General features: G+C 56.6%; 1 protein-coding gene across 1 annotated transcript; it reads right to left on the reverse strand.

The window, feature by feature from the left end:
* Window positions 1–198: 198 nt before the first annotated feature.
* MRC2 (mannose receptor C type 2) lies at window positions 199–13820 on the reverse strand (the record flags this gene model as incomplete). Its single annotated transcript, XM_042836051.1, has 29 exons — window positions 199–430; window positions 1095–1121; window positions 1293–1472; window positions 1751–1870; window positions 2157–2306; window positions 2463–2631; window positions 2713–2951; window positions 3351–3459; window positions 3712–3875; window positions 3955–4069; window positions 4211–4356; window positions 4450–4550; window positions 4819–4886; window positions 5061–5221; window positions 5596–5631; window positions 5712–5850; window positions 6001–6103; window positions 6183–6325; window positions 6545–6762; window positions 6865–7013; window positions 7121–7236; window positions 9044–9151; window positions 9383–9537; window positions 10017–10205; window positions 10669–10812; window positions 11334–11447; window positions 11618–11782; window positions 11933–12106; window positions 13409–13820. Coding segments are annotated over 29 exons (4335 nt in total), but the record flags the coding sequence as incomplete, so codon positions are not given.
* Between the last annotated feature and the right edge of the window lie 5641 nt (window positions 13821–19461).

The following is a 19461-nucleotide window of genomic DNA, read 5'->3' on the forward strand; positions in this document are numbered from 1 at the left end:
GAGCCCGGCCAGGGAAAGTTCTCCAAGTGGAGGCAGCTTTCCTCTGAACCTCTGAGCCCTGAAACCGCCTCCACAGCTGCTGCAGGAGAGCTCCCAGCAGCCGGAGGCAAGCCTGGGGGTACGGCAGCAACCCCAACCCCAGCCCCACTCACCCCGAGGACCACCTGCGTGCCGATCCCCGTTCCCCCCCCTCCCCGTTCCCCCTGCCGTTAGTCCTGCTGCTCATTCATCTCCATATCCGACACCAGGATGTTCTTCTCGGCCGCTTCGCTGGGGTTGGAGGTGGTGCGGCTGTAGCGGGCGCTCTCGAAGGCTCCGCGCTCGGAGCTCCTCCGCCGTTTGTAGAGGAAGATGGCGATGCCCACCAGGGCGCTCAGCGCCAGTGCCGACAGCACCACCACCGCAATGGCCGTCGTGTTCTCCGGCAGAGCTGCGGGGAAAGGAAAGTCCACTGAAATACTGATGCTGTTTCCTCAAGTCCTTGCCCAAGTCTGGACGTGGAGGAACTTCAGTTGGGTGCTCTCCTTGAGGGTGGGTGGGTGGGTGGATAGAATGGGGCAGTGCTGGGGTGTGCTGGGAGCATCGTGCCCACGGCAGAGCTGTGGGACAGCCTGTCTGGGTCGGTCCTGATGGGTGTTCACATCTGGCAGCTGCCCCGGTTGGATCTATAGGATCCCATCAGATGTGACACCTCTAGAAGGGCAGGGGGTTCAGCAAAGGGCCCGCAGAGGAGGACTGAGAATTGCCTGGGGATGGATTGACCTTAAGCTGAGCAAGGGGAGGGTCAGGTTGGATCTTATGAAAAATTTCTCCTCTGGAAGAGTGATGATCGTTGGCACAGGCTGCCCAGGGAGGTGGGGAAGTAACTGACTCTGGTGGTGGTGAACTGTGGAGATATGAGGACAAAGCAGGCATGCTGGGAATGGGTTGGGGTTGGATGAGGATCTTAGAGGTCTTTTCCAACTGTTCTGATTCTACGGTTTCCCACCCAAATTCCCCATTTTTCTGTTATTCACACAACCCGTGCTGCAGCTCAGCCTGGCAGGATTGGTTCCAGCTCCTGGTGCTGTGCCTGGGCTGACAGTGCCACTCACCTGCCCTGGAGAAGCTGCTCTCCTCCACTGCAATGGCAACACAGAGAGATGAGCACACGACCATGGCTCCCTGCCCCCCTCCCCACAGATGCCACTACAACACAATTGCCCCAGACATGGCCAACCCTGCCAGCAGGACACAGCTCTGCCCTGCAGCACCTTGCCCAGACCCCACTCTCTCAAACATGAGGTCCCTACCTCGGGGGATCTTGCAGATGACACCCATGGTGACGTTGGTGCAGGAGCCCAAGCGCCAGACTCCATTGCTGCTCTGGATCCAGTAGCAGCTGTTCTGGCTCAGCATGCTGGGCCCCGTGTCATGCTGTCCCCAGTTGGAGTAGTTCACAGCTGTGTTGTCATGCCAAACCAGGGTACCTCCTGGAAGTGAAAGAATTGGGTCTGGGGATGCCAGCAGGGATGCCCTGCCTTTATCCTGGTGCTGAAAGCAGGAGGAGGTGTGATGGGGTGATGGGGAGGACCACCAAGGCCGGGGAGGACACACTTGGCTCATCTAACACAGCCTGAGACATCAGCCCTCATGGTCACATCATGGCCCGAGCCCCCTGTGCTGCAGCCACTACCAAGGGCTCCTCTGCTCACTATAGAGCTACTGAGAATTCATGGTGTGTCAGGAAGGGTCCTTTTGTGCCCTGTACCTTTGGGGTTGAACGTCATGCCCAGCCAGGCGCCCTTGGATGCGCCCTCGTATGCCTGGAGGTGCTCCCACACGAAGACGTTTTCCATCTCGTCCTGGATGGACAACACTGTGCCACCAACTGTGGAAGAAAGAGGGGTCAGGGGTGAGCCCAGAGCTGGGGATGGAGCTCAGGAGCAGCAGTGATGGGGAAGACCAAGCTGAGGAACCGCTGATGGCCGTGAACTGTGAGATACATGGGGAACCCAACACAAAGCAGCACTGAGGAGAAATGATGGCTGACAAGGGCTGGACCATGGCAACAGGAACAGGGGCTCCATTTGAAGGTATTCTGTTGTATCCAGAGGTAACATGGGGACCCACCCTCTTCCATCCTCTTCCCATCCCCTCCCACAGCCCTTCCATACCTTTCTGGCACCTCCGCATTGCGTCCTTCTGCCCTAGGGTGATCTCCATGTGGAAGGTGTAGCAGTGGTCCCTGAAGGGGATCCAGGATGAGTCCTCCAGCGACTTGGGGCAGCTGCCGCTGTAGCTCCACTTGTGCGTGCGGGGGGGACCTGGTGGGGGGACATGTTTAGGAGGCAGGGGTTATCGGGGCACTCAAGCCCATGGGTTGAGCTCCAGAAGGTTTCCCCCAGTGGGACGCCATCTCCAACCCAATATGACACCCACTGCTGGGGTCCACGGAGCCCCCCGGGCCATCCGCCACGCACCCGACTGGAGCTGGCAGATGCCGCCCTGCAGCTTGGTGTCACAGCCAGCCGTGCGCCAGCTCCCATCCACATCCATGTAGGCACAGCCAGCAGCCTGCTGGGGCTCCCCGTCCTGCCAGTTGGCGTAGAACAGGTTCTCCTCCGACAGCCATGAGTAGCTCCGACCGCCCTGGAGAGCCGAGGGGAGAGGCTGAGGGGCAGCTGCCACCCCCCAGGACCCCCACCCTGGGTGCCTACCCCGTGTTCTCACCTCATTGTTGGCCAACCCGATCCAGAGCGGGGCACGTAGGCTGCTGATGGCCTGGGTGAGGAAAGCCTGGCTGTAGGGGTCGGGGATGGTGGCCAGGGTGGCATTGAGGGTCTCGCACAGCAGCAGGGCCTCGTGCCACCTGAGAGGCTTCTGCAGGATTCGGTAAGTGCTGTTGTGGTAAAAGAGGGTGCCAGTGGGCGAAGGGGGGTACGGCGTCCGCGCGGGGCTCAGGGATGGGTCTGGGGGAGCAAAGAGACATGGTCAGAGGATGCTCCTGCAAGGGTCAGCTCCTCGCCCGTCCCCCACTGAGCTGGGGCGTCCCCACAGCAGTGCCATGCATGGTACATGTGCACCTGGCTGCAGAGGGCAGGTCCCCAGGGGCTGCTCAGTGGCGAGGTGCCATCCTAACCTCGAGGATTCCCATCAGATGCACACTGCTATGGAGCCCACTCAGCCAGGCTGATGTGCACAAGGTCAGCAGTGCCCCAAGAAACAACAGGGCCAGGTGCTCCCACATTTTGTACGTTGCCCCACGCTCCCCCAAAGCTGATCCCATTGGTGACACACTCCCATAGTGTGGGGTGCTTACAGCAGCCCCCCACCTCTGCACAACGGGGCTCTGTCACCCCACAGCCTACCTATGCTCCGCTGGCAGATGTAGCCATGCTTCTCCTCCACACAGCTCCGGTCATCCCAGCGCCCCGTGAAGTGGGGGGGTGAGCCGTGCCACACCACCACGCAATTGGTCTGCAGGCCAAGCCACAGAATCAGAATGGCCCCCAGCCTGTGTCCAACCACATCACATAACCCCCAGCCCATGGACACTACAAACTGCAGGACCAGACCCTGCTCTGCCCTCAGAGAGCCAACCCCACAACATGCAACCTTCAGCCCATCCCTTGTGGTGGGACAACATGCTGAAACCTTGTCAGGGTTGTGGGTGCCCCAACCCCTCTCCAGCCCAGGGCCAGGGGATGCTATGGGGCAGTGGGGTCTCACCGGCTTGTCTCCAGGGCTGGAGGAGCTGCACTCCGAGGGCTCCCCAGGCGCCCAGCTGACGTGCCGAAGCGGCTCACCCTCCACCCACTGGAACTCCTTCTTGGCATCGTGGAGGCCAATCCAGAGGTCGAAGGAGATGTTCAGCAGCATGGATGTGATGAAAGCTGTGAGGGATGGCGAGGCGCTGAGGGCCACCTCCAGCAGCCTTGGGGCTGGCGCTGGCGGTGGCCGGGGGTGACATACCCTGCTCCAGAGGGCTGGAGATGGTGGCCAGCACGGCGCCCTGGTTCTCACAGGCCTGCTTCGCCTCCGGCCACTTCACGATATCAGCTCTGTCGTGGCCATTGAAGCTGAAACACTGCATGGGCACCGGGGGCACAGGGTGGTCCGGGAGTGTTCCCATCCCACAGCCATCACTGCCAACCCCAAAACCCCAACCTCTCCTTGCCCTCAGCCCAGACCCATCCTGCCTTATTCGATCCCTGCCTGCCCAGCTCACCTTGCTGAGGAATTGGATCCAGCCACGGGGACATCCCCCACTCGTGGGAGCAGGTGGTGGTGGGATGGACGGCTTCACAGCAGTGGCATTGCTCCGCTTGCAGATGTAGGGCAGCGCCGTCGGGCACTTCTGATCCCCCCAGTCCTCTGTGGGGAGAGGTGGGACAGGAACAGCCCCTCAGCTCAGCCTGCAGCCCTCGGCCCCTCCAGAGCCCAGCACTGCAGGACGTGGCCCCTCACCTCTGCTGGCCGTCATATAGACGCACTTCTTGTCCTTGTTGATGGGACGGGGTTTGCCTGGTGCCCAGGAGACGAAGTTGAGGAGGGACCCATCAGACCACCTGGGAAAGCACAAAGCAAGGACTTGGTGAATGATACGAGCTGTCTGCAATGCGACAAATGGCATGTATGGCCAAACTGGGACTGTACAGCAGCTCTTCCCTCTTCCCTGCTGGTGAGGAACCAGCAGCCCTCACCCCACTGTCTCAAAACCACCAACCCAGGATGGGCACAGCCTGAGACAGGCGTTGTGCTGCGGTGCTCTGCAGGCTGGGGACGGCAGCACAGGGAAAAACAGGGGTATAGGGGGATCTGGTCCACACAACTTACTTAAACCTGCCATCGTTCTCGTAGGTGTGCAGCCCAATCCACCAGTGCTGCTCCTGACCCCTGGAGAACTGCAGGACCAGAGAGGGGACATCAGTGCCTGCTCCAGGGCCCTGCACACCACACCACCATCCACCCAAGGCATGCAGAGCCAGGCTTATCCCCCACTAAGACCACGAAAAGAGGGGATGCGATGGACGCAGAGCAGCCCTGGAAAGCAGCATTCAGGCAGGGGCATCTCCTACCTTCTTCAGGTTCTGGCCCAGGAAGCGCAGCTCGGACTCGCTGTGCACTGACACCAGCTCTGCCTGGAACCAGCTGCAGATGCGCTGTGCCTGCACCCACGTTGAGTGGTGCTCAAAGAACTTGTACTCAGCCTCTTGGTACTTCACCCACTCTTTGCTGCCTGCAAGAAGGGACCCAGCATAATACTGCAGCTCAGCCACCTCCTCCTATATCCTAACACCTCTTTCCCATGAGGGTTTGGCTGCTGAGCTGCTCCCTGCAGGACTCAGCATCTATCCAGAAGCCTGAGCCTGCCCTGCTCTGGGTGATCAAGAGGAACTGGCCCTGGGCAGCAACCACAATAAAGCTGAGTGCTGGTGTCGGGCTGGAGCTGAGGACACCTTGGTTCCTCTGTTCTGGCTCCCACCCTCCCATGAGCCCACACACAAGGTCTGTTCTCCTCTGGATAACCTGCCCATGCCCAATGCCCTGCAGTGAGTTGGTTGCACCCAGGGAGGACGATGGAACCAGATGGACACACAGCCCCTAACGCACCTTGGGTTGTGATCTCCGGCTCCTTCACATCAGTTCCTGGAGAAGGAAAAGGAAAGCCGTGACCATATCTGCAATCCCCTGTGGATTCTGCCTGGGGTAGCAGTGCCCCATGGTACCTTTGGGCAGTTTGCAGATCCAGTCCAGCTGGGCTTCGCACTGCATCGGCATCCACTGCAGGGAGGCCAGGTCCAGCACTGCGCAGTTCCGGATGTCGTCGTCATCATAGTTGCTGCGGTCAAAGTTGTGGTAGAAGAACTGGGGGCCGAGACAGATAGGAAAGGTTGGGGCTCCCAGACTGGACTTCCACCCCAAAGACATCCCCGAATCCTCCAGTGAAAGCTGCCTGCTGTGCTGCTGCTCGCTGGGCTCAGCTCTGCATGCTCAGCGCCTCACTGCTGGACTCACCCCCAGCCCATCGCTCCACCGCCAGCTCCGGTCCCCTGCAGGGTCACGCCGGTTGAGGCCAATCCAGAACCAGTGCTGCTCATGGATCTCTGGCTCTGACTCCCTATGGGAAAAGGTCAGAACACAGCCAGCCTCCAACACGGAGGCTTTTTTTATTTGTGCTTTCACAGCCGGCCCCTCACCCAAAAATCTTGTTGAGGGTGTTAGCCACAAAGTGCTCCTCCTCGTAGCTGCCCAGGCTGAGCAGCTGGGCTCCCAGCTCCCGGCAGAACTCCTGTGCTGCGATCCACGTCTTCTTCTCTTGCAGCTTGTCAAAGTTAAACACCTGGGCATGGAGGAAGGTGGGGGGCTCAGCTCTGGGATCCCATTGGGATACCCCTGACTTGGGCAAGGGGCAAAAGCAGAGCATCATCTCTACCCTAACAAGCACCAGCATCCCAACTTCCAGCCCCAGTGCTGTGTCCAGGATGCATTTTGCATGCAGCAATGTACGCCCATAGGATGGGGGCACAGCTGGGGTTCACTGCAGCCCAGCACCCCGTACCTTGTAGCAGTGCCGCAGCTTGGGGTCCGTGCTCCATCCCAGCGGGCAGCTCCCGGTGAGGCTGGGCGTAGGGTAGGCGCTGGGCAGCTCGGGGTTCACCGGCGTGCCCAGGTTCTGCCGGCAGATGTACTTGGCCTTGAAGGTGCTGCAGTTCTTCACCTCCCACAGCCCCATGGAGCTGCCGGTGGCCAGGGCCACGCAGCCACCCTTATTGTAACCTGCAGCCGGCCTCAGGGTTAGGCTGTGGCCGTGTCAATCCCCTCCCTGGGCAGAACCAGAGGGGATGGGGACATCCTGTCCCACCCCTGCCATCCCCTTACCGGGCTGGTCGCGGTTCCAGTGGGTGTACATGACCTCATCGCCGCTCAGCCAGCGGAAAGCGCCCGTCTCGTTGATGTCCTGCAGGGCTGTCCAGAAGTACTCGCCATCCCATCCATAGATGAGGCTGCTGACATACGCCTGCTCGAACCTGGAGGGCAGACGTTGTGAGCTGAGCCCCCCTTGCCTTGATCTCATCCCAAGCAATGGGTCAAACCCCATCCCCGTGCCGCTCATTTTTCAGGGCGCAACGCTGACCTGTTGGTGATGGTGACCAGTGTGGAGCCGTAGTCAGAGCACATCTTGCGAGCATCGCTGTAGGTGACACGATCCTCACCCAGCCAGAAGCAGGAGGGGCTGTGCCACTTCCAGCCCTGGGGACACGAGACAGCAGAAGCTGGTAGGAGTTGGAATGAACCTCTATGGAGATCCCCTCGGTTTTCTCCTCTCTCTAGGCTCTCTGGGGGCTCTCAACCTGTCCCCATCAGGAGGTGCTCCAGGCCCCCACCATCTCTGCAGCCCTCCGCAGGGCTCTCTCCAGCAGTTGCCTGTCTGCCTTGAACTGGGGAGCCCAGCACCGGATGCAGTGCTCCAGATGAGTTCTCCCCAGGTCAGAGCAGAGGGGAGAAGCACTTTCCTCACCCTGCTGGCCACTGTGCAGTGCACCCTGTGGTCCCACTGCTTTCTTGGCCATGAGGGTGCATCTCTGGCTCGTGGTCAACTGTTGGTCAGCTGTTGATCAACCAAGACATCGCTGGCCTTCTTGGCCACCAGGTCACACTGCTGGCTCACAGTCAACTGTTGGCCATCAGGATCCCCAGGTCCTTCTGCACTGAGCTCTTTTTCAGCAGCTCAGCCTATAACCCGTACTGTTACATGTGGTTATTCCTCCCCAGGTGCAGGACTCTACATACACCTATGTAGAACCTCATAAGGTTCCTCTCAGCCCAGTTCTCAGTTGAGGCCATGCAAAACTGTCCCAACCATAGGGACTGAGCCCCTGAGGTGGGGTAGGGACATGGGATGGGAGCCACGTCCCCTGCTGCCACCTCCAGCTTTTCCTGTGAGGTCTCTGACCCCCAGCTGACCTGGCATGACCGAGCTCTAGCAATCCTGCAATCCCAAAGGACAGGGCTGCAAGGAAAACAAACAGCCAGACAGCTTCAAAGCAGCACATATCATTCTTCCTGCCAGCATCCAACCCTGCCGGGGAGTGGGGAGGGGAGCATTATCCTCCTCTTGTGTCATGGGGCTGAACAGAGAGCAAGTCCCACTGCAGCCTGCTTTAATCACCCGCCTGTTGATGTTGGAGCCTGTCCGGAATTGGACACACAACAGTGCCTGTCTGCTGCCAGAGCAGGGAGAGGGCAGCAGCACAGGGAGGGATGCACATATGAAGGGATGTCAAAGGGTGGGAAGGGTGAGAGGGCTCGGCCCCCACTTAGAGACCCTCCTGGCACTGGCACTGACCCTGGCCCAGCATGCCAGCTTGCCTAGCTGCCATGCTGTCCCCAGCCTCTTGCAGAGCCAAGCATCTGTCTGAGTTTGCTGGAATGGATGGGTCTGGGTGAAGCTGCCCAAGAAGCCAGACAGCATCTTTTGCCAAGGTGGGGAAACTGAGGCAGGGCACAGCTGGCTGAGATGCTGGAGTGGCACAGTCCTGGTGGAAATGCACCAACTCAGTGGCTGTGTTCAAAATGTGAAAATGATCACTGGGCTCCCCATGCCATGCCATGCCATGCCATGCCATGCCATCCCATGCCATGCCATGCCATCACATCCCATGCCATGCCATGCCATCACATCCCATGTCCATCCCATTCCCATCTCACTGAGCTCTTGCATGGAGCAGCTTTGCTGCAGCATTTTGGTAGATCGATGTAAGCAAGCAGGGAAAAAAAAAATGAAATTCTGAGCTGGAAACTCAAGCCAGAGCAAGGGGGAGGATCTTGGATGATGAAAGCATGAATTTTGTCTCAATTTCTTTTTTTTTGTGGCCTCATGCAACTGCAGAAGCCCAGGACTCTGCAGTCTCTCGGGCAAAGACCTGTAGCTCTAGGAGTGCCAAGGTGACCCTCAAGGCTGCACTTTGCAAACCCATCCTACATCTTCTGGGCACTGAGGGATTGCCCAAGAGACTGCACCCCTTTGCAAGGGGCTCCCATGCCTGCCCTGCCTCACCTTTCTGCACCCGTGGTCATCCTCCTCTTTCTCCTGGCTCACCCGGCCGGGCTTTTTGCAGATGGAGGGCAGGCTCTGGTTGCAAGGGCTGTCGTTCCACCTCCCTTCCTGGAAAGGGTGGAGAAGAGCAGGACTGAGCCCAGCTCACAGCCCTGGGGAATTTCCCAGCCTGTATGCCATCGATTTTCCTTCTCTGCATCAGCCCCCATGGATGCGCTGGATCCCTCCCCTCCCAGCAGCTGGTTCAACCCAAGCAAGAGATACTCCCCCAGGCCCCTCCTCCCTCGCCACAAGGATGCCATGGGGCTTTAGGATGCATTTCCTGCCCTGTGCTCTCACCGGTCCCCAGATGGTGACGCAGTCCTCCAGGCTGTCACGGAAATTGTTGGGCTCGAAGGGGTGCCAATAGGTGAACCTCACAGGTGTTCCATCTGACCACTCAAAGTTCATCTGCAGCTTGAGGTCATTTAGACCAATCCAGAGCTCTTCCACATCTGTCGAAACAGGAGGCTCAGAGCCAGGAGGCAGAATGGCCTCTGCCTGGCTGCAATCTGGCAGAGACCCTCCCCAAAAGGCTGCAAAGCTCCTCTCCAAGCCCCCACCCTCATGGCAGGTGCAGGGCTCAGAACCATGCAGCAGGCAGGGCAGGGATGCTCTCTCCCTACAGAGGGGCAAACAGAACGAAATCTGCCTACTTCTTGGTGCTTTCATCTTATTTCTGCATTAACCAAATGGAATTAGTGATACTTTCAGATGGGTCTATGCTATTTTCTCCCCACTGTGATGCCCTCTGTATCATGACACGATGCATCACGCTGAGCACAAAGGCTCACAGGCTCCAAATTTGGCTCTCCCAAATATCCCCATGACACCAAAACCCACGTGATCTGACTCTGCACAGACAAACACGAACAGGATGCCACTATTTCCCCACGCATGCCCCACACCCATAGGCTGGATGAGCTCCTCTCACCTTGCTTCACCTGCTTGGTGACAAACTCCAGCTCGGAGAGTGTGTGGATGCTGACCAGGTCCCCCCCGCTCCGCAGGCAGGTCTTCTTTGCATCTTGCCAGCTCTTCTTCTCTCCCACCAGGCGGTAGCAGTTGGATTGGAAGGACTGCCAGCTGGGCTCGCAGTCCACTTTCACCTCTGACCATGAATCTGGCAAGGAAAAGCAACAAAGGTCTCCCACTCTGCTCCCTCAGCCTCTCCTCTGCGGGGGATTGTGGTCCCAGGGAGATGCTTAGAGAGTGCTTTGTGCTTGGGACAAGAACCCAAGGCATGGGACAGCTATGGGCAAAGCCCTGCAATGGCAAAGTGCAAGCAGAGGCAAGGTACAAGCAGTGGTAACTTTAGAGCTCCGGGAACAATATAAAATCCCTCGTGTTTGCACACCATCAGTGCAACAGCAAAGCACAGAGATCTGGGAAAGCACCAGGGATCTCCCATTTCTCCTGATGTCCGACCTGTGAGTGTACTGAGCACTGAGGTGGTGCTGCTTTGCAGTTTTCCAAACTGATGCCCACCCTGGATACCCTGATCACCTCCATGAGCTGCCACAGTTGGGACCAGAGCTGGGATCCCTCCCGCACCCACACCCTGGGGTTGCTCAGCCCCAACTCACCTGTCAGGAAGGGGTCAGTGGTGGCATTGGGCTTCTTCTTGCAGACGTAGGGGAGGGCGATGCCACAGTCACGGTTCTGCCACCCCCCAGACGACTCAGTGCGGATCACACCGCAGTTCTCCTCGCTGGGGTTGTCAGGCTGGTCTGGAAATGGGAGTCGGGAGGGGGGGGGGAAACAGGCTGCTGGGAGCTCACGGGGCAGGGCACAGCTCTCCCTGCCCCAGGTAGAGATGGATTGATTTTGTGGCACACTAGGGATTATTTGTTGTGCCTTGATGCACAAGGACCTGGAGCATCAGCATGAACTAGAAATGCCAGGTGGAAGTCAGTGGTTGTCCCCAGACCTCCTCCAGGGATATAATATTTATCCCCACGAGTGCCTTGGGCTGATGGCATCGGGCACAACCAGAGCATCCCCTGCAATGGGTCCTTCTGTCCTGTGAGCTAAGGGTTAGAGATGGAAATGGGCAAATAATGCCACCAGTGTCCTCCACACCAGGCCACTGAGCTGCACATCACTGGTATTCAACAGCCCTTGAAACAAAGATGCTCAGCTCAGGGCACCTTAGCAGCCCAGGCCACCTCTCCTGCCACCTGCCCAGAGCCACATCCTTTGCTCACAGCCCATCCCCTGCCCCTGTCCCCTCACAAAGCCCCCAGCTCACCGCTCTCCCAGTTGAGGTACTTGAGTGGCGAGTTGTCAGACCACTGCCAGCCCCCATTGATGTCCAGGTCGTTGAGCCCAATCCACAGCGTGGAGCTGTACCCGGTCAGCAGCCCTGGGGCCAACACAGAGAGAGGGGCAACATCAGCCCCCCAGCTCCAGCTCTATGCGCAACCCCAGCCCAAAAATCAAGCCCAACCCAACCAGGACAGAGAGCAAAACCTGGGACCAGTTGCCCCTGGTGTTACTAGCTCTGCCCTAGGTGGCAGGGCCACCCTGCCTCACCATTGATGTAGGTCTGCTCGTGGATCTCGGTGATGCTGAGCAGGTTGGCTCCTTGCTGCTCACAGCTGTTCCAAGCCTCCCGCCAGGACAGCGTGGACTGGAAGTTGAACTGGTAACAGCTGTTGGTGAGATGGTCCTTGTCCCAAAAGGTCTCACAGTCATTGCCTATAGGGACAAGCAGTTGGCAACCAACACATCCCACTCCAGCTCCAAAAAAAGAACAAACCAAACCAATATCCTACCAAAGCCAGGTGCTGGGCAACCACGAGGATGCTCCTGCATCCCATTGGGATGGGACGAGCCACCCACACTTACTCTTTATGGGACAGAAGCCCCATCGTTCATCCTTGCCGTAGTCCTGGGTGGTGGCACACCAGAGGTGGCCGTCCTCTCGCCCTGTGCTGGTGCACTCGTGGAACCATTGGTTGTCATACTTGAAGGGGATGGTGCAGGGCTTCCCGTGTGAGTTGCCCTGGATGGTGTAGATCTCTGTGGGAGAAGAGGGTCCCCCCATGAGGCTGCTGCCAAGGGGAGTTGAGGATGAGGGTTCTCTTGGCTGGGGGACCAGGGGGTGCCTGGATGCCTTGGCTTTGGCTGGAATAGTTAATTTTCTCCCTACGAGCTGTGCTTTGGATTTAGGATGAGAATAATGTTGATAACATAACAATGTTTTACTTGTTGCTGAGCAGCGCTTATATTGAGTCAAGGACGTTTCAGCTCCTCACTCTGCCCCATCAGGGGGAAGCTGGGAGGGCACAGAACAAAGACAGCTGCCCCACACTGGCCACAGGGACATCCCAGACCATACGACGTCACATGGAATGATAAAACTGAGGGTGCTGACTGGGGGGAGTGTGGGAACTGGCTGAGCATCAGCTGGCTGGTGGTGAGCAATTGCATCGTGCATTGCTTGTTTTGTTTATTCTTTTGGCTACTGTTGATTTTTTTCTTTTTCTTTCCCTATTTTTTCTTCCTTACTAAGCTGCCCTTATCTCAACCCACAAGTTCTTACACTTTCATTTATTTTTCTTCCCCATCCCACTGCAGGATCAGGGCAGAGAGCTGCATGGTGTTTAGCTTGGGACTGCTTTTACTTAGGGGCTACAACTACTGCTAATGGCTCCTGGGTGTCTGCAAGGCATCAAGGCAATGGGAACAAAGAGAATCACAGAATCATTAAGGTTGGAAAAGATCTCCAAGCCCAACCTCCAACCTACCCCCACCATGCCCACTAAACTGTGTCCCTCAGTGCCAGTCATAGAATCACAGAATGGCCTGGGTTGCACAGGAGCACAGTGCTCACACAGTTCCAACCCCCTGCTGTGTGCAGGTCACCAACCAGCAGCCCAGGCTGCCCAGAGCCACATCCAGCCTGGCCTTGAATGCCTGCAGGGATGGGGCATCCACAGCCTCCTTGGGCAACCTGTTCCACTGCCTCACCACCCTCTGGATCAAAAACTTCCTCCTAACATCCAACCTAAACCTCCCCTGTCTCACTTTAAAACCACTCCCCCTTGTCCTATCCCCATTCACCCTCCACTCCAGAGATGGTGACTGCACCGCTGTGCCAATACAGAACCACAGAATTATGAAGATTGGCAAAGAACACTAAGAGAAGGGAAGCCTCGTTTGGAATACTGCATCCAACCTGGCGCTTGATCCAGTGGTGGGCAACCAGCCCATAGCAAGGGGTTGGACTTGCTGCGGGACTTCGGGGTCCCTTCCAACCCAACCATGCTATGAAGCACCTAGGGGTGCAGACGGTGAGCCTGACACACGGCAAAGCCTTACCAGAGTAGGGCACGGAGCACAGATCCTCCTCAGTTCCATATGTCCTCCATTGTGAGCTGCGTGCCTGGTCGCCCCTATCCAGCGAGGTGTTGCCTGGTCGGGCTCCCAGGTGCTGTGAGAGCTGCTCCCCGAGACCCCGGCAGCTCCAGCGCATGTTGACGGACTCACGGTCGCATTCGTAGGTGGCCAAGGGGTGCAGGCCAGCCGTGGCATTGCCCCCGTGCCACGACACCCCCAGGCACTGCATGGCCCCCACATTGAAGAGGCGGTTGCGTGAGACCCATTTCCACTGGTGGGCTGGGGAACTGGTGTTGCAGCCTTTGGAGAGCCGCACCAGCGAGTCCTTCGTCTCCAGGCAGCCCTGAGCGCCCACGTTGTAGATGAGGAAGACTTTGGAGTCTGGGTTGCGAGAGGGAAAGAAGCACGGGGAAAGAAAAGGTTAAAGTGCTGCCAGTGGTTGGCCTGGCATCATAGAATCATAGAACCACCGAGGCTGGAAAGACGTCCAAGATCATCCAGTCCAACCATCCACCTATCACCGATATTTCCCACACCACGTCCTTCAGTACAACATCCAAACGTTTCCTGAACACCTCCAGGGGCAGTGAGTCCACCTCAGCGAGCTGGCCAACCCTCCGTTAACCTGGCCAACCCTACTTTGAGGTGGCCAACCCTTCCTTATGACAGAATCACAGAATCACCAGGGTTGGAAATGACTTCCAAGATCACCCAAGTCCAACCATCCACCTATCACTGATATTTCCCACTACTCCATGTCCCTCAGTACAACGTCTGAATGCTTCTTGAACATCTCCAGGGATGGTGTCTCCATCTCCCTGGCCAACCCTACTTTGAGGTGTCCAACCCTTCCTTATCATAGAATCATCAAGGTTGGAAAAGACCTCCAAGATCATCCAGTCCATCCATCCACCTTTCACCGGTAGACCGTGTCCCAAAGTACAACATCTAAACATTTCCTGAACGCCTCTCAGGGCAGTGACTCCACCTCATTAAGCTGGCCAGCCCCTTGTCACCAGAGAATTATAGAATTGCCAAGGTTGGAAAAGACCTCCAAGATCATCCAGTCCAACTGTCCACTGACCACCAGTATTTCCCACTACATCACACCCCTCAGTACAACATCTGAACGTTTCTTTAATGCTTCCAGGGACGCTGACTCCCCCACCTTCCTGGTCAGCCCATGCCAGCATCTGACCCCTCTCTCAGAGAAGAAGTATTTCCTGATGTCCAACTTGAGGCCACTTCCACACATTCATTGGGAGCCTCCAAAATCCCAACCTCCACCATGCCCACACCGCACAGCTGCTGCCCATGCTCACAGCTCCCAGTCCCACAGCATTTTCCCAACCCTCCATTGCCAAAGAGCATCGCCGAGGGCCTCCTCATTCCTTCTCATCCCCAAAGCTGCAGGAAGCAGTAAAACCAGCAGGACCCTGCACTGGGATACACCCTGCTTCACCCAACGACCCAGTGAAAAGCAGCGTGTCAAGAAAACAGTTTTTCCTTTTTTTCCTTTTTAAATCATCCCATTTCTTCCACCACGAACATCACGAGCAGTCAGCCTGCTCACGGGCCTGGCTATATTTAGCTTTGGTTTGCTTTGGTTTGTTGCCACTGTATGAATTTTTGGTCTGAAAAGGTTCTCATTTCCGATTCATCCCAACCTTCCCCCTGCCCTCGCTGTGTTGTTCCAGGCCACCAATCCCACTCATTTCCAGCGATCCCACTCGTCTCCAGCAAGGAAAAAAGAAATGGAGGAAGAAGAAGAAAGCAACCAGGGTTTTTTTTCGGTTGGCTCTGGAAAAGAGTTCCATGCACCTCGATTGGCTCCAAAAAAACAGCGTTGGAAAGGCTTCATTCCCCAGTGGGGATGGCACCAGGGATGACCTCAAATAATGATGGGTGAGAAGGGGTGTGGGCTCGGTGTGTGCAGTGCTGGAAGACAGGGTTTGGGAGAAGAGGTTTTGAGCTCCTCAGAGACATTTTTCAAATTCCGACAAGTTTCATACTAAGCAAAACCCTCTTGGAGCAGAGCTGCAGGCTGTCCTTGCAGCTCTTTGCCAGGAGCTGAACAGCAGCGTGCTTTGGGGCTGGAAAAACCCTCTCCATCACGAGCACAGCGAGGGTCAGCACCAGGACAGCCCTCCTGCTTCTGTGTCAGCCTGCCTTTGGGAAAGTAAAGGCAAAAAAAATAAACAACATGAGGAAAAAGGCCCAGGGTCAGCCTGAGGAGTGGGTGATGCTCTGTGCCCCTCTGCTGCCTGCAGTGCTGGATTGGTGCCTGCTGGGGCCAGACCCACAGTGCTGCGTGGGTTCAAAGGAAGCTGCCCAGACTCCAGGGACAGTCCTGGGGCCAGAAAAGCAGAAAATATCACCATCCTCTAAAAAGAGAATAGCTGGAACTTGGAAATTATAGCTTAAGAGTTTTGGGCTCGCAGGATAAAGAAGGAATGGGAAGTCACCTGCTGGGCTTTCAGGGACATCACAGTGTGACACATTGGCTGCTCCTGAGAGAAGCTGCAGGAGGACGTCGTGCTCAGGAGCATTAAGCACAGACTGACAGCCCACAGAGCTCCCAGGAATGGGGGCATTTCTGGATGCACTGTGCTGTGCTGTGCTGCACACACACGGAGCAGAGGAGCACAGTCACACTCCTGCTCCCAACCCATTATCCTGTGGGATAAAGCCAGTCCCGGCAGGATCCAGCATGGTGGAATGATGCTCTCGGGGTAAACCCTGATCTGCTCTACATGGCAGCAAAATTTGGGCAGAACTGAAGATTTATGCAGAGCACAACGTCCACCCTCTGCTCTTAAGTTATCGTCCAGTGCAGAACCTACAGAGACACAACCTCACCTGAGTCCATGCACAGAGCTCTGGAATTGCCAGCACTGCCCTCCAGTGATGGTACAGCTATGGGTCACTCCTTCCAGAGATGCTCCTCGCATTATTTGCATTATTTCTGTGCTCCAAACAGCACTGGCAGAGCTTCCCCAACTGCTTTGTGCTGCTGGAAACCCAACCACAGCAAACACCAGAGACCTGGGGAGGAGCTGCCCTCTAGCAAATGGGGGAAGAGAACTGGGAACTGCACCAATGCTCTGTGATGCTCTGCCTGGACCGGCCCAAAACAAACACAAAATCCAGCCATGAAAGGTCAGGTGCCACCTCTGCTCTTCATGCCCTGCATCCTTCCAGCAGGGTCAGCCCTGAGCTCTGCACTGCTCCCACCATAGCAGTTCTTTGGTTTCATTTTGTTTTTAATGCAAGATGTTAGCAGTCAGAAAGTCAGAACTGAAAGGAACTCAGCTCAGCCCTTCCCACAACAGCTTCGCCACTGCTCAGCAAATAAGGAAAGCATCACCACCTGCAATTCTGGGCAATGTGGGATGAGGCTGACGACAGATGCTGGTTCCATGGTAGCACACATGGCCTCCTTGTAGCCCCATGGGGCTGCAGACCCCATGCAAAGGAAGCAAAACTGTTAACGAACACCTTTGTTATCTTCATGCTGCAAGTGGGGGTGGAACAGTGATGTAAAGCATCACCCTGAGACCACACAGCGAAGCTGGAGGAGAGGTGGAAGCAGCAGCTCATCCACAATAAAATCCATGGGGATGTACCCAGCCCAGGAGGAAGGTAAGCACCAGAGAAGTGAAAACCCTGCAATAAAGCCTAGAGGAAAAGAGGAACCCTTCACTGTTCTCATCAGATCCCAGAGAGGTTTGTCCAACAGTGAGAACTCCATGAACACAGCCCTGCATGCACAAAGGTGGGGATGGAACCAAGGACATGGGGCGAGACCTGGCCCCAAATCCATCCACCTTCAGTGCCGTGGGTTTGGGTCAGGTGGAAATCCCCCTTCCTTAGGAAAATGGTCCCACAAAAACCCAGCGCTGCCACCCCTCCTTTGGCACACCCAGCAGTTTGCCCAGGTGAGGCTGCAGCCATCCCCAACGTTTTGCCATGGAGAAGAGAAAAATGTGGTCACAAAGAGCAAGTTTTGGCCAGAGAGAGCCCACAAAAGGAGCTGTACAAGGGTGAAGCCCAGGGCTGGAGCTCAGAGCAGCACAGAGCTGCTGAGTGTCTCCTGGCTCATGGAAAAGCTGATATTTGTGGGTGGCGGCCGGCTGGGATGAGCTCCTTGCTTAGCTGTGACCAAAGAGGGCTACCAGCAGCACCCTGCTCCTTTTCCAAAGCCTCAGAGTGATGCTGGATCAGGTCCACGTCCCACCTCTCAGCTCCCTGCAGGCAGTCAGCCCGTTCTCCTTGCCTGGGATGTGGACAAATAAAGGTCCAGCTGTTTTCCATGGGGGATGCTGTCTGTGGGCAGGGTGAGCAGCTCATCCTGGCTGTGGAAGGGGACGAGGGAACAAATCCCAGCACTGCACCCAGCACTTGAGTTTCCCCTCCTCCCCCCCGTCCTGCTCCAACCTCCAGCAGTGGACAGGGAGGGCAGCCCCAGCACACGTCCCCATAACGGGGTCTAGCTGAAAACCATCAACATTTTCAGCACTACTAACAGCATACATGCAGATTATTCCTCCTATGCTTCTCCATTCGTCGTATCTTTCTGTTCTACATGAAAAATCCCATTTATGTCCCCATCGTGGCAGCACAAGGAGCAATGCAGCACTGAGCTCTGGGGTTGGGTGTGAGGAGCCCGAAAAGTGCCCTCTGTAAGCACCCAAACTGCCTCCCCTGAGCTCAAAAGTTCTCTCAAGAAGCTGCCAGTCACTCCACTCATCATTTTCTAACCCTTAATTAATTAAAGATGGGTCCTTTACGAATGAGAGCATCTGTGTGGGTCTCTTATGGGCTCCGAGCAATCTTAAGAATGAGAAAAATGTAGATGCTCCACAGGCTCCACACAGCTCACATTAATTAAAATCTTGCTCCTCGGCAGCGGCGGAGCTGGGATGGATCACTGGGATGGATCACTGGGATGGATCACTGGGAGAGCCCTTGGGGCCACGTGGCTGCTCCTGTGTCACCATCCCATAAACATCAGTGGCACACGGTAACCCTGGGGCCAGCAGCACTTGGAACCATATAAGCACTGAGGTTGGGAAAGAGAACTGCTCGGTGGGGCCCTGGAGACTCAGGTTGGATGTTTGGCAGCAATTCTTGACCCAGAGGCGATGAGGGCCCAGCACTGCCCACCCACTGCGGGTGCTCCATCCCCAGAGGTCCCTGAGGCTTTGGATGTGCAGCCTGATCCCACCTCCCTGCTCCTGCACAGCCCCAGTTACCGTTCCTTGGAGCTGCGTTCGCTTTGCCAAAAGAAAAGAGGAAAACAGGGAGGATTCCACTCATTGCCTGCTGTGTTTATTGTAAAGGCTGGAGATTCTTCCCCGGGTCCCTTCTGCCCTCTTCCCTCCCCACAAAACCCCATGGCAGCCCCAGCCCATGCAGAGAAACGGTTTGGATGGGTGGAGAAGTTTTCCCAAAGTCCTGTTTTTTCAGCCCATCCCAGTGTGATGGGGAGGGAAGTGATGCCATCAGCCCAGCCCGGCCCCAAGACCCCCCCACCAAGGACCTGGAGGCAGAGAGCATCCTTCCCAACAGCGCTCACTTAAAGGGAAATATGGGATTCATCCCAAAATCCAAGCAGGGATCGTTCCCCAGCTGCAAACTCAGTGCTGGGGATGCAGTGTCTGCCTGGATGGAGCTGCATGCATTGGCAGCACCTGGGATGTGGCACTGCTGTCACTGCTGTCCCCATCCCAGCTGCATGGTCTGGTGGTTGACAACGCTACCCATGGCAGGAGGTTGAAATGATGGCCTTTGAGGCCCTTTTCAACCCAGAATCGTAGAATGGCCTATGATTCTATGGGGAGATGTGGAGTAACAGGGAATAGTGTGAGGGGGAAATAAATGAGCATGGGGAGAACCCAGGAAAAAGGAGCAGGGAGGGAAAGGTGCAAAAGGCCGAGTGCACCTGCAGGCTCTGCGGGGTTCCCTGGAGGGGCCTATAGAATAAATCACAGAATCATAGAATGGCCTGGGTTTAAAAGGAGCACAGTGCTCAT

The sequence above is a fragment of the Centrocercus urophasianus genome, unplaced genomic scaffold (genome assembly GCF_019232065.1).
Source record: "Centrocercus urophasianus isolate 14NV4802_14NV808 unplaced genomic scaffold, USGS_Curo_1.0 seq_57, whole genome shotgun sequence".
In the NCBI taxonomy this organism is placed as follows: domain Eukaryota; kingdom Metazoa; phylum Chordata; class Aves; order Galliformes; family Phasianidae; genus Centrocercus; species Centrocercus urophasianus.